Raw genomic sequence first — 13561 nt, 5'->3', positions numbered from 1 at the left:
TAGTGTACCATAGTAAGAAACTTTATGGCCTGTCTCATGTCTCCATAGTTGCATTTGCCATTGGAATTATCATGATGATCGCATTGTCGTTTGCCTCATTGTACTTTGCAATAAACAGTCCAACTATAAATGTTTTTAAAATATTAAATTAATTAAAAGAAAGTTTGGTAAGAATTTCATTTGTCCAATGGCATCTGTAGCATGACTTCTCAATATTCATGTGACCTTACGTTGTCTCAGTTTATTTCAATCAAAAATCGAATGCACAACTTAAGCTTAGATACAACATGGAATCACTGTACGAGCTATGAGGATGTAACAGTATGTCCAAACTTCAAATGCCTCCATCTTAACAACATCCAGTACTGTAACACAAAACTTTGCAGACATTGTGGTGTAACTTGTGTAGCACAGCAGATCCAGGTTAGTGGTGTTTGTGAGTCTATTTGTGTCTGTGCGTCTATATATCTGTAACAGCCATATCTTTTGAACAGCATATCACCATACAATTTTCAAAAGATCTTGCCAAAATGTTAGACGAGCTTGGAAATTAGACCCCCTCTGAACAGATTCCCCTGCAGCTGATTAGCAAAAATTGGCACTCAAGTTGTGCGACTCCATCCAAGATGATTTCTGGTTTTGTGAATAACTTCATCTTCAGACCATACCACGTGCATTTTCGTTCATTTTGTTAGAATCTCTAACTGTGGATGAAAAGCTTCCTATCAGTCGACCAGTGGTGCAAGTCCCGTATGTGAAGGGTTCAAGGAGAAATCAAAACCTAAATATTTATGATTACTGTGTAAGGCATGCAGAGACTGGCAGCACATCAATCCGTCACCTATTAGTAGTGACTTGCAATGAACGTACAACACAATCCCATATCATGAAATCAGCAAGTTTTAGTGTATTATTACGAATTACACTTTGTTCATAAATATTATAAATAAATAAGTAGTATACAGATACTCTGAGCATCGCAACAGTTATAGACAATTTAAACAAATAAATGTACTTACAAGTAATTTAATATCAACCCACTCCATATCACACAACGGCCGTATGTACACAATGTCCCAGAGATCACGATGTCGACTTGCTCGAATCTCTCGGCTCTCGACGGAGGGACAACCGATAGTTTGCCTCCTCCGAGTTATACTTGACATTAGTAAGGAAACTCCGTATGTCACGTCGACTTCGCAGTGTAAAGTGCAACGTCTTCTCCTGATACGTCCACAGTTGATCTCGGATGCTCTTGGGCAGTTCTTTCTTTGCGAGCGCCGATGAAGATATCACGGGTGTCGTTTCGGTTCTTTGCAGTCGATTAGGAGGTTGAATCAAACTCGTTCGTTCCAGTAACGTGTGGGTTGTCTGTTTGGACGACTGCGTATTACAAGGAACGGTCAACAGAACAGGAGGGCTGGATGATTCAAATTTGTTATCATCAATTTCCTGTTGGTTGAGTATTGATACCTCGTCATCCGAGCTGCTGTTCGATGCACGACGGAGTTGCCTGTCTCCGTTGCTTGTCTCGTTTTGTTGCTCTAAACTCGGATATCCGGAGACCGGAGATTGAGACCGAACTGGGGATGTCAAACGAGAGAGTGCGAGTCGTTCTGTTTGTTGCCAGATGGCTCGAACGTCGAGAAGTGCTCCGTATCGAAAGAGTTCGTAGTCGCTCAACGGGTTGCTGTAACGCCAGTCGGTCGTGATGTGGACGGCCGAGTTGGAGGACGGTAATGGTAAGTAAGTGCTGTTTTGAATCTTGGACCTCGACATGATGGGAGTCGAAGGCACGCGTCGAAATTCACTCGAATGAACACGATGAATACGAACCTACGGAAACAGAAAAATTGAATGAGTTGGAATGAAATAAGATGGAGGTGGACAAGACACATACAGACAAACAAACAAATTGACTGATATACAGATGGGAAGGCGGGCAGATGCACACACGCACGCACCACCCACACACGCGCGCGCGCACACACACACACCACACACTTACTTCCTCATCAGGTATCGGTGGGCTACCGCGTTGGTTCCCTCCAACTCTTGTAATAGAGCATGTCAACTCTCCTCTCTCGTATTCGGATCCGACGCTGTCGCTACTGCCGACTCCACTGTCCATGAGGTGAACCGGATCAACCGACCGCACTCGGTGCGGAAAGAATTGCTCGTCGCCGCGATCGAGACTCTGAGAGTACGAGTGCAGAGGAATAGTGTCGGTCTGAATGCGATGGCCTGCACCGACTTCACTGCTCACACAACGACGATGCTGTTTCACAACCTGATAGAAACATGTAAACTCGTTAGATTGGAATATCTGTGTACAAACAGACTGATGAAGACATTCTCCCTGTAATCTGTCTGTTCGTGTGTCTGCCCATCCGTTTGTGTGTCTGCCTATCCGTTGTGTGTGTGTGTGTGTGTGTGTGTGTGTGTGTGTGTGTGTGTGTGTGTGTGTGTGTGTGTGTGTGTGTGTGTGTGTGTCTATGTGACTCGTGTGTGTGTGTGTGTGTGTGTGTGTGTGTGTCTATGTGACTCGTGTGTGTGTGTGTGTGTGTGTGTGTGTGTGTGTGTGTGTGTGTGTGTGTGTGTGTGTGTGTGTGTCTATGTGACTCGTGTGTGTGTGTGTGTGTGTGTGTGTGTGTGTGTGTGTGTGTCTGTCTATGTGACTCGTGTGTGTGTGTGTGTGTGTGTGTGTGTGTGTGTGTGTGTGTGTGTGTGTGTGTCAGCCTGTTGTATGTCTGTCTGCGTGCCTCTCCTTCCATCTGTCTGCATGCTTATTTAGTTTGTATCTTCCCACAACTCAGATCCAAAAGCCGACCTTCTCGATGTTCTTTGATGTCTTTTCTCCACCGTCGCTCAACTGTCGCTGATGTTTCACTTGCTGATATGACAATGTCTGACACACGTCCGTCAAAAAGACTCCCAAGAAAGCTACACACTGTTCTCCTTTGAGAGCATGAGCCAGCTCATGACGATAGACGTTGTAGTTGTCGTCTTCAGACATAACCTCAGTCAGTTCACGAAGAATTCTAGAGAAAACATAATCATAACAATTAGAGAAAAAACAAGCACACACGCTTACACACTCACATACACGCATGCATGCATGCATGCACGCACACACACACACGCACGCACGCACGCACACACACACACACACACACACACACACACACACACACACACACACACACACACACTGGTAATCATTATCTCTCTGCTTACCGCCGTTTCTTCGACGATACTTCCTTCCATGTTTTCCGAAGTCTGAACACTGGCGTGCACTGAAGACCAGCTAGTACAGCTTTCAGTGAATTGAAATTCCGAGTTATCCACAGTTTGTGGGCAATCTATTACAGACAATAATTAGTTACAAACCACAGCCACGACGTATGACTACACGTAACACAAACAGCAACACGGCAAACAAACAAGGACACAAACAAGGACACGTACAGACATAGAAACAAATGAAAAGGCAAACACAACAGATACACAGAGAAACAGACTAATGGACATGCATATACACAACACGTGTGAACAAATAAACGACAAACAATGAGACAGACAAACACACGGACATAAGAAATCACGGAGAATGGGCACAAACAAACCAGACAAACATATATATTATGGTGACAAATACAAACACGCACAACAACAATAGATGTACTTATACAAAAGACGTACTTGTACAAACGACAGCTGGACACACACATACACACATGCATACGTACACTCGTCCACATATCCGTACGTGCATACACAGAGTACATACAAACAAACGAGATACATACAGACAAATAACAAACTCACACAACTTCACACAAACGGCAAAGAAACCAATCGTTAGTGTACACCAATCCCTAATACACGTGTACGCCGACAAACAACCGTTCGACGTTGACATTCAATATTCAAGTCCCAATCCTCTCAAGATGACATCATATGAACGTAATCGACAACACATAAGAGTAACCAATGACTGCACCTCATAATAATTCATACATTACCCATTTTCGTGTATGTAAATCAGACAACACACTACATATAACATTACTACAAATGAATCCAGATTTTGTAAATCGAAATCCATGTACTCTTCATGGCTTATCAAAAGTCGAACGCATTTGTGATAAGAAACAAGTAGACTACCTACCACCTTATGCCTATTCAATAAGCTTCAATTAAATTGACACTTAGTAACAGAGCACCTAAAGCCTGACTAATGTCTGGTTAAGTTAAAACATCATTATGGACGTCTACTTTGTTAGTAAAAGTTCTTTGTTTTGCCATGTTTCCTCAGGTTTTCTTGAGTATACCTAGTCACATGAGCAATGCAGTGTAAATAGAGTGAAATGTCATTCCTAGAGATATTTTGTCTGTTGAGATGTGAGAGACATTGTTAAACTGTATCACCCCCTGGTAGTAACTGCCTTACATAAACATATTGAGAAAAAAGTTCACAGCAAACTAGGGATGTTTAGGGATGTCTAGCTACAGTAGCTGGTTGCATGGCTGGGTACTTGCAGTGATATCATATCAGGCACTAATTACCATACAACCCATAACAACTCACAATGTTCTTTGAATCTATTAGTGTTGCTCGATTACTAATCATGTCTGAGTGCTGCACCCACTTCAGGATGGTCAATAAGTTACGCTGGCACACACGGGTTGGGGTTGAGTTCTAATTCTGGTTGTGCTACTTCACTTGGTTAGTCTGACTTAGACAGAGGAACAAACAAACAAACTAACACACACACACACACACACACACACACACACACACACACACACACACTTTAATGCTCACTCTCTCACAAACTAAGGTCTTGGCATGTCTGCATATAGGTATCTATGGTTGACTCATCAGCATATGAAAAAGTAAGTAGCGCAGTAATCTAGGTAATGTCTCAGAAGTGATCTCTAGCACCAGTGCAATTGACAACATTCATTTGACAGTCACAGACATATAGATGGACTGAGACTGAGACAGAGACAGACAACTGATGGTCATACAAGTGATGACCTGCACATGAAAGCCTACAGACACAGAAGTTTAAATATACGTTTGGCATACATTTATCAAACGTAATGTAACAGATTGCAACTCAAATGGCTGTTGTTCAAGACTATATTATGGCACCAGTGCAATTGATATCTTAGTTAAAGTCACAGAGATGATGGACTACAAGACTGGAGACAAAATGACGGTCATACAAGTGATGATCTGCAACTTGTACGATCTGCACACAAAAAGGAAACCTGGCAGAGACAGAAGCTTGTGCATCTGTTTGTGCCCTTTAATTTTCAACAGATTGTGACTCAAATGGCTAGTGTTTGAGACTATGTTATGGCATAGACCTCTTTGCAATCAGCAACTTCAATTGTGTTTTTCTGAAAAACATTGTCCACTCGCCTACCACTCTGCCTGATCAATCCAGAAATACAGCACAATTTGTCACTGTGCTCTAATTTGTAACTTACACAAACAAAGCCTTTGCCAGTGATGGACACCAAACCACCCTAGTGTGCTTCACAGATACATATTCATGCAGTCCATCTACTTTCACCCCAGGAAGAACAAACAATTGGACATCCTTGCCAAGATGATCAGATTCCCTACCCATCTATAGCTACGTACTACTCCATTACCATTTACATAGACCTACTAGTATACAGTCAGTAGTACCAAGCGCAATATGCCAAAGTGGATGACTATTAATCACAAGCAAGCATGGAATTTGCTTACACTGCACTGTACAAACATTCAACAATTGACAACACAGCAGGAGCCATCTAAATAGAGCCCACACAGCAGGATTCCATCAACTTGAGAAAACGCCTCCAGTTGCCACCACGCAACTGCACTACCGACACTGTACCATCCGGCACCCTGACCTACCAGTTCTAAGTCCACTTACACTATGACCTCACACACAACCAACACCAGACACAACCAATTTGGCCCAACAATCGGAACTAACAGCCTCCCTCCTCTCGTCCGCCGTACACACATCATTCACACCCAATAACCCGCACTCTATCCGTTCCAAAACGTCTCTACACCTTTCCATCGCGCTCTCCGCATTTTACACCACTTAGGCCTCATTTGCGTTGGCCCACACCGTCTACACACCTTTGCATACAACAAGGAGGCAACGTTGACACAACCGATTACGACTAATTAGTTGGGCACCACTCCAACAACACAACATCAACACATCAACTTAATTAGCAATCCCACTCTACACACACTCAACACCGAGCGGCCGCTCACCTGGACGAAACGGGAAACAATGCGCGCTCGCACCGACGCGCTCTCCTCGCTGAGAACCTGAGTCGCTACCGTGAGAGCCAAACGGTTGAACCAGTCAATGAGCTCCATCACGTTCGGTGCTAATTTGTGCTAAAACAATGCGAGACGAGTGAGCAAATACCACGGAATGCATTCTAACTAAACACGCCTGCAGAATGGCTAATAAAAAACCGTGTGTTTGTCAACCGTGGTCGAAACAGACATGACAAACTGCGCGCTGTGGTCGGCAGGTAAAGAGAGCGCTGGCGCGCTGTTTTTCGGGTTTCTTGTCTAGTCCGTAGTCAAGCAGCTTGTGCAGACACAGCACAGCAGGAGTTAACAGTAAAAGTCTACTTGTGTTAATGTTCGGTCATTTCCACAGCAGGCATCGGTGTTCTGGGTTGTGCCAGTGATTTGGGGTCACGTGCTGACAACCAATAGGTCAGTATGTCTGTAACTTGTCTGTCCTCCAGTCGGTTAGGCACAAAATACAAAAATTTCAAATTTTACTATATTTTTGTATTAGTGTATGTGAGATTACATATATAATCTACTGTACCTTTTCTTTCTTCATCCAAGAACAGTCCTCGAGTTCGGTCGGCGATATGCTCTTCCATTTTTCACAATCCAACAGCGTGATCTCCTCCACTAGATGATCGACATTCATCTTCAATATACTATCCACTTCTGTTACAACATCCAAGTCAGGCAAGACAGAGTCGTCCAATCCCGATGTCTCAACAGCCTCTGTGAGATCCGGCTCAGACTTCGATGTATGAAGAGCATAAGTGTGTCGGTCGCTTGACATATCAAGGACAACAGTACTACTCTGTGGGACAACAGTATTCTGTGGGACAACAGTATTCTGCGAGATGACACCATTCTGATGTCTCAAGTCCAATGAGTTTAACATCTTGACTCTGAGTGGAGAACTCGAACGTGACATAGGAGGAGTAGCATTGTCATTGTCAACACTGCCACTGAGAAATACAGGAAAACACATGGCCATCCGTCTGGGCAAACTATTGGAAACATTCTTGTGCTGCTGCATTCTCTTAGGTATCGCAACACCTTTCTTACAAAATTCCTCCACGACAGAGTCATCCCTAAACGAGGCTATAGATGCTGGTCTCTTCATAACGGATCCGTTCTTATTGCGGGCTCGTTTAGTCACTGGTATACATCGAATCGGAGACGACGCCTTGCATTCGCTCACCGCGTTGTCAAAATTCCTGTTCTCCACATCCGTCTCTTTCGATCTCGAACGTCCTTTCCACAGGAGCCTGAACGGCGACTTGGTCGTCTTCGATTTTTGATTCGGAGATTCTCTCCCCACAGATTCCTCAAGCGAGACGCTGCGTTGGAATGGATCACCGCTCGCCTCGAGACTCTTCTCTCGCACGCTGTATCCAACGGCACGGTCGTAGGACGAAAAGCGGCGTATCGTGTGCACTCCCTGCTCAACAACATTGCACTCAACATCGCCAAAGATAGGCTCCTCTCCTTCCTGGGAAGATATCGGCGACGGCATTGGCGAGCTCTTCGTTGACGACGCACACGAGTCGGTCTCCTCCTCCAGAACGGCCTCCGGCAGGCTCTGCTCGCTCTTGCTCATGAATTTGGTACCACCGAACGTCTTTGGGCGCCTCATCGCGTTGCGCCGTTTCAAGCGCGACCCCGGCTTCTTCTCCTCCATTCGGCCTAGTTTCACAGTAATCGTTATCGACTGCTTCATTGAGTCACAAAGGAAAGTACGATGAGCGAGACGATCGACGCGACGCGTTTGCAGCGACGGAACGAGCGCAGAAACGACGGCAACTGAATGATGTTAGACGGCCGTCTAATTCGGTAAGTTTGCTCAGTCTGGAATGAGGGCCGACCGCGAAAACCAAACAAAAGCAAACAGAGATCGACAAGCAATTTGAGCGCGACACGAACTGCACAAACGGAAACGGACACTACGAGATAAGAGTACGAGACGTGTGAAGCGCAAACGTTGCGAACTCCTCAGCCGCAATGGCGACCGACGACAGCCACGCAACAGTGACTGCACATCCTGGCACGCGACGCTCGCTGCTACTATCACAACGTCCAGCCAATCAGTAATTCTCTGAGGAGACGCGTTGGCGGAGCAGCAGCGGCTGCCACGCGCGTGAGCTCACTGCATGAGTGACGACCATGTTGCTACACACAGTCGCACTGTCATACGCAGCGCTCCAATCAGAAGCGACAAGTGGTTGGTCATTCACCAACGAGTCAACTACACCGGGTCGTGTTCACAGCAATAACGCGCGCCAACGACCACCATTTCACTCACAACAACCCGCCTACCTAGAATCGCTCCGAATCGGCGAACATGTCTTACCTCGTAACAAGAGAATCTAAAGGATGTGATATCAACGTTCGACCGACGTCTAGACGAACAAACTAGCAGCACACGTTGACTTCATCGCTTTTTACTCGTAACGAAACCGTGTTGTTAGGTCTGCTAAGTCGTTCAACACCGAGAGCGAGAATGAAGAGAGAAAAGACAACAACCGACGCCCCGCCTTATCAGTTTGTACGGTAACCTGACATCCACACCGGAAATGAGATACTCGCCTACGCGCACGCGCGTGATCTGATTTATCATCGGCCAACTTACGATGACATAATGCGTGGACAACGCATTGTTCTAAGAACAAGCTAACAAGATGAATTACTCTGAACCCTTTGAACGTTAGAAGATCAATTAAAAATAGCAAAATGTTACAAAGTACGCATGCGTACAGATTGCCTATTAGGACTCCCGGATATTCTATAGTTTCGATAGTCGAGTCTAACATTACTCAGTAAGCAATACATCCGAAGTGGGTTTGCTCCGAATATAGACGGACACCGCAATGTCAATAATAAACAGAAAACGACAGAGACAAAACATGCAATTGCAATTTCAATTCCACATATGCCATTTGTGATGACGCCATTCTTGGCTAATCCGGGCTATCTATGGGTGGCTCGCGTGTTGTTGCTACACGTTCTTGGATATTCAAACTGTTTATCACTGTAGCAACAACTCTCACCAAACACTGCTTTGCGAATGACGTCACTCGATGTTGATCTTCAACAGAGTTTGCAGAATTCCGACACATCACGTGACGTCATCATGATGACCGCAGGTCCTTCAGTGGGAGTCGATGTAACAATCGCAGTCGATGATGTGGCGAGCAGTCGACGCGATAACAATCAAAGCGCCAAACAAGCTGCAAAGGCAACTAACAAGACATTTCCATGTGACGAGCGTGGGTGTGGCAAGGTGTTTATGTCCGGCAACCATTTGAAGGTTATTCGCCGTGTTTGCTTACCTAACGGTCGAAGCTTGAGTGTATTATGAGATATTGCGGTCTGAGGATTGAAAGTTGTAATACACGTGATGCTATCATTGCATTGTGATTGGATAATGGAGTCATTGTATTTGGTGGTATCATATGGTTGTAGCAGGGGCGAGTGTTGTGACGGGTTGGGATGCAGTGGTTGAGTGTTATCCCGTTGTATGGCTCTGGGAGTGGAGAGCGATTGGAAACAATCAACTCTTTTATTGCTTCTTTGTGGACATGTTTGAACAAACTGATGTCTGTAGGTAGTCAGCAGCATTGGAAGCACAAATGCATGTACACACCTACAGTGCTTATTTTACCTTATTTCATATGTACACATATACATACATATATACCTACCTACATACACAGGGTTCTAGCTAGGGTTGCATAGACTTATCCACTGCCCAAGGATTGACAATCTCGGGAATGGTGAGGGCAGATTGAACGGTTGCATGCAGCCAACAGTCACAGGCTAGATTATTGTTTTGGCCGTGCTCCTTTGGTGTCTATAGAGATGTCAGAGTCTGAAGCAGAGTTAGTTAGGAAATATACACAATACATTCTTTGTTTAGGATTAAATGACCTCGATCTCAAAATAACTCGGATTTAAAAAGAATTAGGTGGAACACTATCCAACCTTGTTTATACAGAGAAAATAGGCAACCCACAACCGACCATCATTAATGTTGTAAGATTTCCACCTAATTTGATGGTAAGAGTGGTTCTAGCTAGAACCCTACTTTTTTTCTGTTTTATTTCGGAGTTGTTACGACTTCTAATAGAAATGATACAAAGATTCACACAATACTATTACCAATTAAGCCAAGACCTAAAGTAGTACAATACTAATTTCCAGTGTGCCCTGCTACCCATGCCAGGGGGTCCAAAAATCATGGAAATCTTGCAGTACCCTCCACCCACAAGTCCAATCCGGTCTAATGTTTTGTTTAAGTTTCCACTTAAAGCAGGCCATAGTTGCTCTCGGTGGCAGTTTTCTCCTTTGTGTCCAGAATGTTGTTATGCTAGAACCCTACTTACATACATAGGTACATACAGATACATACATAAATACATACGGTGTAACCAGTTATTTCTGTGATTATGATATTTCTGCAAATTCTAATTTAATTCTAAATTTAATTTACAGTAATTGATTAGTTTATATTTAAATTCTTAAATTGCAGTAATTTAAGGTCACAGAAATAAATGGTTTTACAGTACATTGGGTTCATGTTTTGGCATGTATGTATAGCATGTGTGTAGCATGTGGATTTTCATTGTTGAGGTGTAGTCACTAAGTTGATTGAAGTGTACTTGGTTTCGTTGTGGTAGTGTGTGTTAAACTGATAATGCAGATTCAGGTAGGTAGGGGCAGGGAGACAGGCAAGAGACAGGGAGACAGGCAAGAGACAGACAGACAAGCAGGTGAGCAGTCAGTCAGAGACAATTAGACAGATGCACTACTTTGACATAGATATAGGTGCGCATGCACACCACACACACACACACTCACACACACACACACACACACACACACACACACACACACAACACACACACACACACACACACACACACACACACACACACACACACACAACCCACATACAGACTCACAGTCAGACCCAGAATCAGACCAAATCAACAAATAGTACGAATGAACGCGAGATGAGTATCAAGCAGACACACACTCTCGTATTTTCTTAGGTCCACCGGAGAATTCACACGGGAGAAAAACCATTCATCTGCTCATACTGCTCCAGATCATTCGCCACAAATTACACCCTCAAAACACACGAACGGATCCACACAGACGATAAACCCTATCAATGCACGTCATGCTCTAAAGCATTCAGAACGTCGTCAGATCTATTGAAACACAGTCGAACTCATACGGGAGACAAACCATTTGAATGTCGTCATGATGGGTGTGGAAAGCGTTTTAGAACGTCCAATGCACTGAGAGTTCATGAAAGACATCACACCGGGGAGAGACCGTATGTGTGTAAGGTGGCCGGTTGCAAACAGAAGTTTGCTAATCCGGCAAACTTTAAAGCGCACGAGAGGATCCATACAGGAGTGAAACCATACAAGTGTGATCACCCAGGTCTTTCGATGTTTGTGTGTGTTTGTTTGTCTGTATTCTGTTAGGGATTTCAGGGGTGAGTGTGTCAGTTAGTAAAGAGTATGTATGTTTGTTGGTTTGTTTGGCTGTTTCGGTGTGTGTGTGTGTGTGTGTGTGTGTGTGTGTGTGTGTGTGTGTGCACGCGCATGCTTGCATGTGTGTGCATGAGTGCTTGTGTGCGTGTTTTGTGTGTGTGTGTGTGTGTGTGTGTGTGTGTGCACGCGCATGCTTGCATGTGTGTGCATGAGTGCTTGTTTTTGTGTGTGTGTGTGTGTGTGTGTGTGTGTGTGTGTGTGTGTGTGTGTGTGTGCATGTGTGTGTGTGTGTGTGTGTGTGTGTGTGTGTGTGTGCATGCATTTGTGCGTGCATGCGTCTGCCCGTGTGCATTTTGTTTGTTTCAATGTGTATTGCACTGCTGTCATCTCATCAGGCTGCAACAAGACATTCACCGAATATTCCAGTTGGTTCAAGCATCGTGTCGTACACTCGGACTCTCGTCCATATCGCTGTGACAAATGCGGCAAGCTCTATCGACAGGTCTCCTCCCTCGCATCTCACAAACGCAACTGCCACAGCAGTGAGCTTCCTCCTCACATACAACTCACCATCTCACAAGCATTAGCCAGCCAACAGACTGACCCTGAGCCGGGCAGCAGCCTCGAAGTAATGGGAACCGCAGACATCCCTATTGATGACACTGATCTTCCGGATATATCAGACAGTGAACAACCAGACGATGCCACAAATTCATTGTCTTCGGGTGGCAAACCAGCTACTATTGATGTCACCGGTATGCCCTGCTCGTTGTCTTCACTCTCTGATGTCCAGGGTGTCAACTTCCAGTGTGTCTACTCGCCTGACATGTCGGTCTCGGGTGTCTCGTGGTGTAGAGCCCAGGAATGTGCCTTGTATACAGGCAGTCAGTCATCAGTGTCGACGATTGCCCCCTACATGATTGTACAGTCCTCTCCCACGTGTACTGGATTCCCATCTATTTCCAATATTTCCACCATGACCAATTTAGACTTCATCCCACCATTGATACCCACACCACAAATAGCTTCCGTCTCTGGAAATTCTATCTTCTCGGCATCCAGTAATTCAATCTTTTCGACGTCATCTAATTCCATCTTTTCTGCACCTGGGAACTCTATTTTTTCCTCGGCTGATGAGACAACATTCCACCACTCTTTTAGTCACTCACATGACGTCACTAGTGACACCATCGGATTCCCAGTCCATGCACTAAATCGTGATTTGACGCATTCGTTGGATGCAACAGCTCAGCTGCAAGTCGATGCAATAGTCCAGCAGTTGTCGAGTTCAGATGCGCTGAACCCTCATCAGCTGCTCAGTTCTGGATCGGATGCTGACTTGGTGGTGGCCATGAAAAATGGTGCACTCGAGTTGACAGTGAGCGAAGACGCAAGTAGGGAAGAATTGCTGAATGGAGATGGTGGAGATGACTTATAGATGCAACTGCATGATAGATCATTGTGTTGAACAGGTGGAAGGAATGTTTATTGACAGCATGGACAGCATGCAGATACAACAGAGATATATATTATTGTATTTATTTATGGTGTTGTGAAGACTTACTAGGACTTGTGTGGTTTGTACAGCTGGGAGGGTGGAACATGCCTGCATGTCTCCTTGTTGTTAACTCGTTTGTCACAATTGAATGATTCCTTGGGGTATGCATGCATGGGTAAACAGAGTCACCTGTCCTAGGGTGTATGCACTTAGGAATGCAGGTGTGTGTGT

General features: G+C 44.8%; 2 protein-coding genes across 4 annotated transcripts; one reads left to right on the top strand and one right to left on the bottom strand.

Annotated features, from left to right (window-relative positions):
* Positions 1-887: 887 nt before the first annotated feature.
* On the bottom strand, positions 888-8832 carry LOC134189268 (uncharacterized). Of its 2 annotated transcripts, XM_062657506.1 has the most exons (7): positions 8679-8832; positions 6873-8014; positions 6296-6424; positions 3238-3362; positions 2831-3041; positions 2009-2290; positions 888-1836 (listed from the first exon to the last, which is right to left on the bottom strand). In XM_062657506.1, the coding sequence occupies exons 2-7, from the start codon at positions 8007-8009 to the stop codon at positions 1084-1086; spliced, it is 2637 nt and encodes an 878-aa protein (XP_062513490.1). In that variant the 5' UTR covers positions 8010-8014; positions 8679-8832; the 3' UTR covers positions 888-1083. The 2 variants fall into 2 exon arrangements, with proteins under 2 accessions (XP_062513490.1, XP_062513489.1); XM_062657505.1 differs by lacking the exon at positions 8679-8832 and having other exon boundaries at positions 6873-8354.
* Positions 8833-9274: 442 nt separating this feature from the next.
* LOC134189269 (zinc finger protein 143-like) lies at positions 9275-13526 on the top strand. Of its 2 annotated transcripts, none has more exons than XM_062657507.1 (3): positions 9275-9635; positions 11380-11779; positions 12228-13526. In XM_062657507.1, the coding sequence occupies exons 1-3, from the start codon at positions 9393-9395 to the stop codon at positions 13268-13270; spliced, it is 1686 nt and encodes a 561-aa protein (XP_062513491.1). In that variant the 5' UTR covers positions 9275-9392; the 3' UTR covers positions 13271-13526. The 2 variants fall into 2 exon arrangements, with proteins under 2 accessions (XP_062513491.1, XP_062513492.1); XM_062657508.1 differs by having other exon boundaries at positions 9497-9928.
* The last annotated feature ends 35 nt before the right edge of the window (positions 13527-13561 follow it).

This window comes from Corticium candelabrum, chromosome 13, assembly GCF_963422355.1.
Source record: "Corticium candelabrum chromosome 13, ooCorCand1.1, whole genome shotgun sequence".
Classification (NCBI taxonomy): domain Eukaryota; kingdom Metazoa; phylum Porifera; class Homoscleromorpha; order Homosclerophorida; family Plakinidae; genus Corticium; species Corticium candelabrum.
This window is presented reverse-complemented; position numbering and strand designations above follow the sequence as displayed.

Excerpts from the sequence above, each read along its gene's own strand:
- LOC134189268 (XM_062657505.1), bottom strand. The coding sequence starts at position 8,048 with ATGAAGCAGTCGATAACGATTACTGTGAAACTAGGCCGAATGGAGGAG. Across the intron at positions 3,363-6,295 it reads TTGTTTCCCGTTTCGTCCAG|ATTGCCCACAAACTGTGGAT; the intron begins GTGAGCGGCCGC and ends TGTCTGTAATAG. Across the intron at positions 1,837-2,008 it reads CACCGATACCTGATGAGGAA|GTTCGTATTCATCGTGTTCA; the intron begins GTAAGTGTGTGG and ends CTGTTTCCGTAG.
- LOC134189269 (XM_062657507.1), top strand. The coding sequence starts at position 9,393 with ATGACGTCACTCGATGTTGATCTTCAACAGAGTTTGCAGAATTCCGAC. Across the intron at positions 9,636-11,379 it reads TGTCCGGCAACCATTTGAAG|GTCCACCGGAGAATTCACAC; the intron begins GTTATTCGCCGT and ends GTATTTTCTTAG. Across the intron at positions 11,780-12,227 it reads ATACAAGTGTGATCACCCAG|GCTGCAACAAGACATTCACC; the intron begins GTCTTTCGATGT and ends TCATCTCATCAG.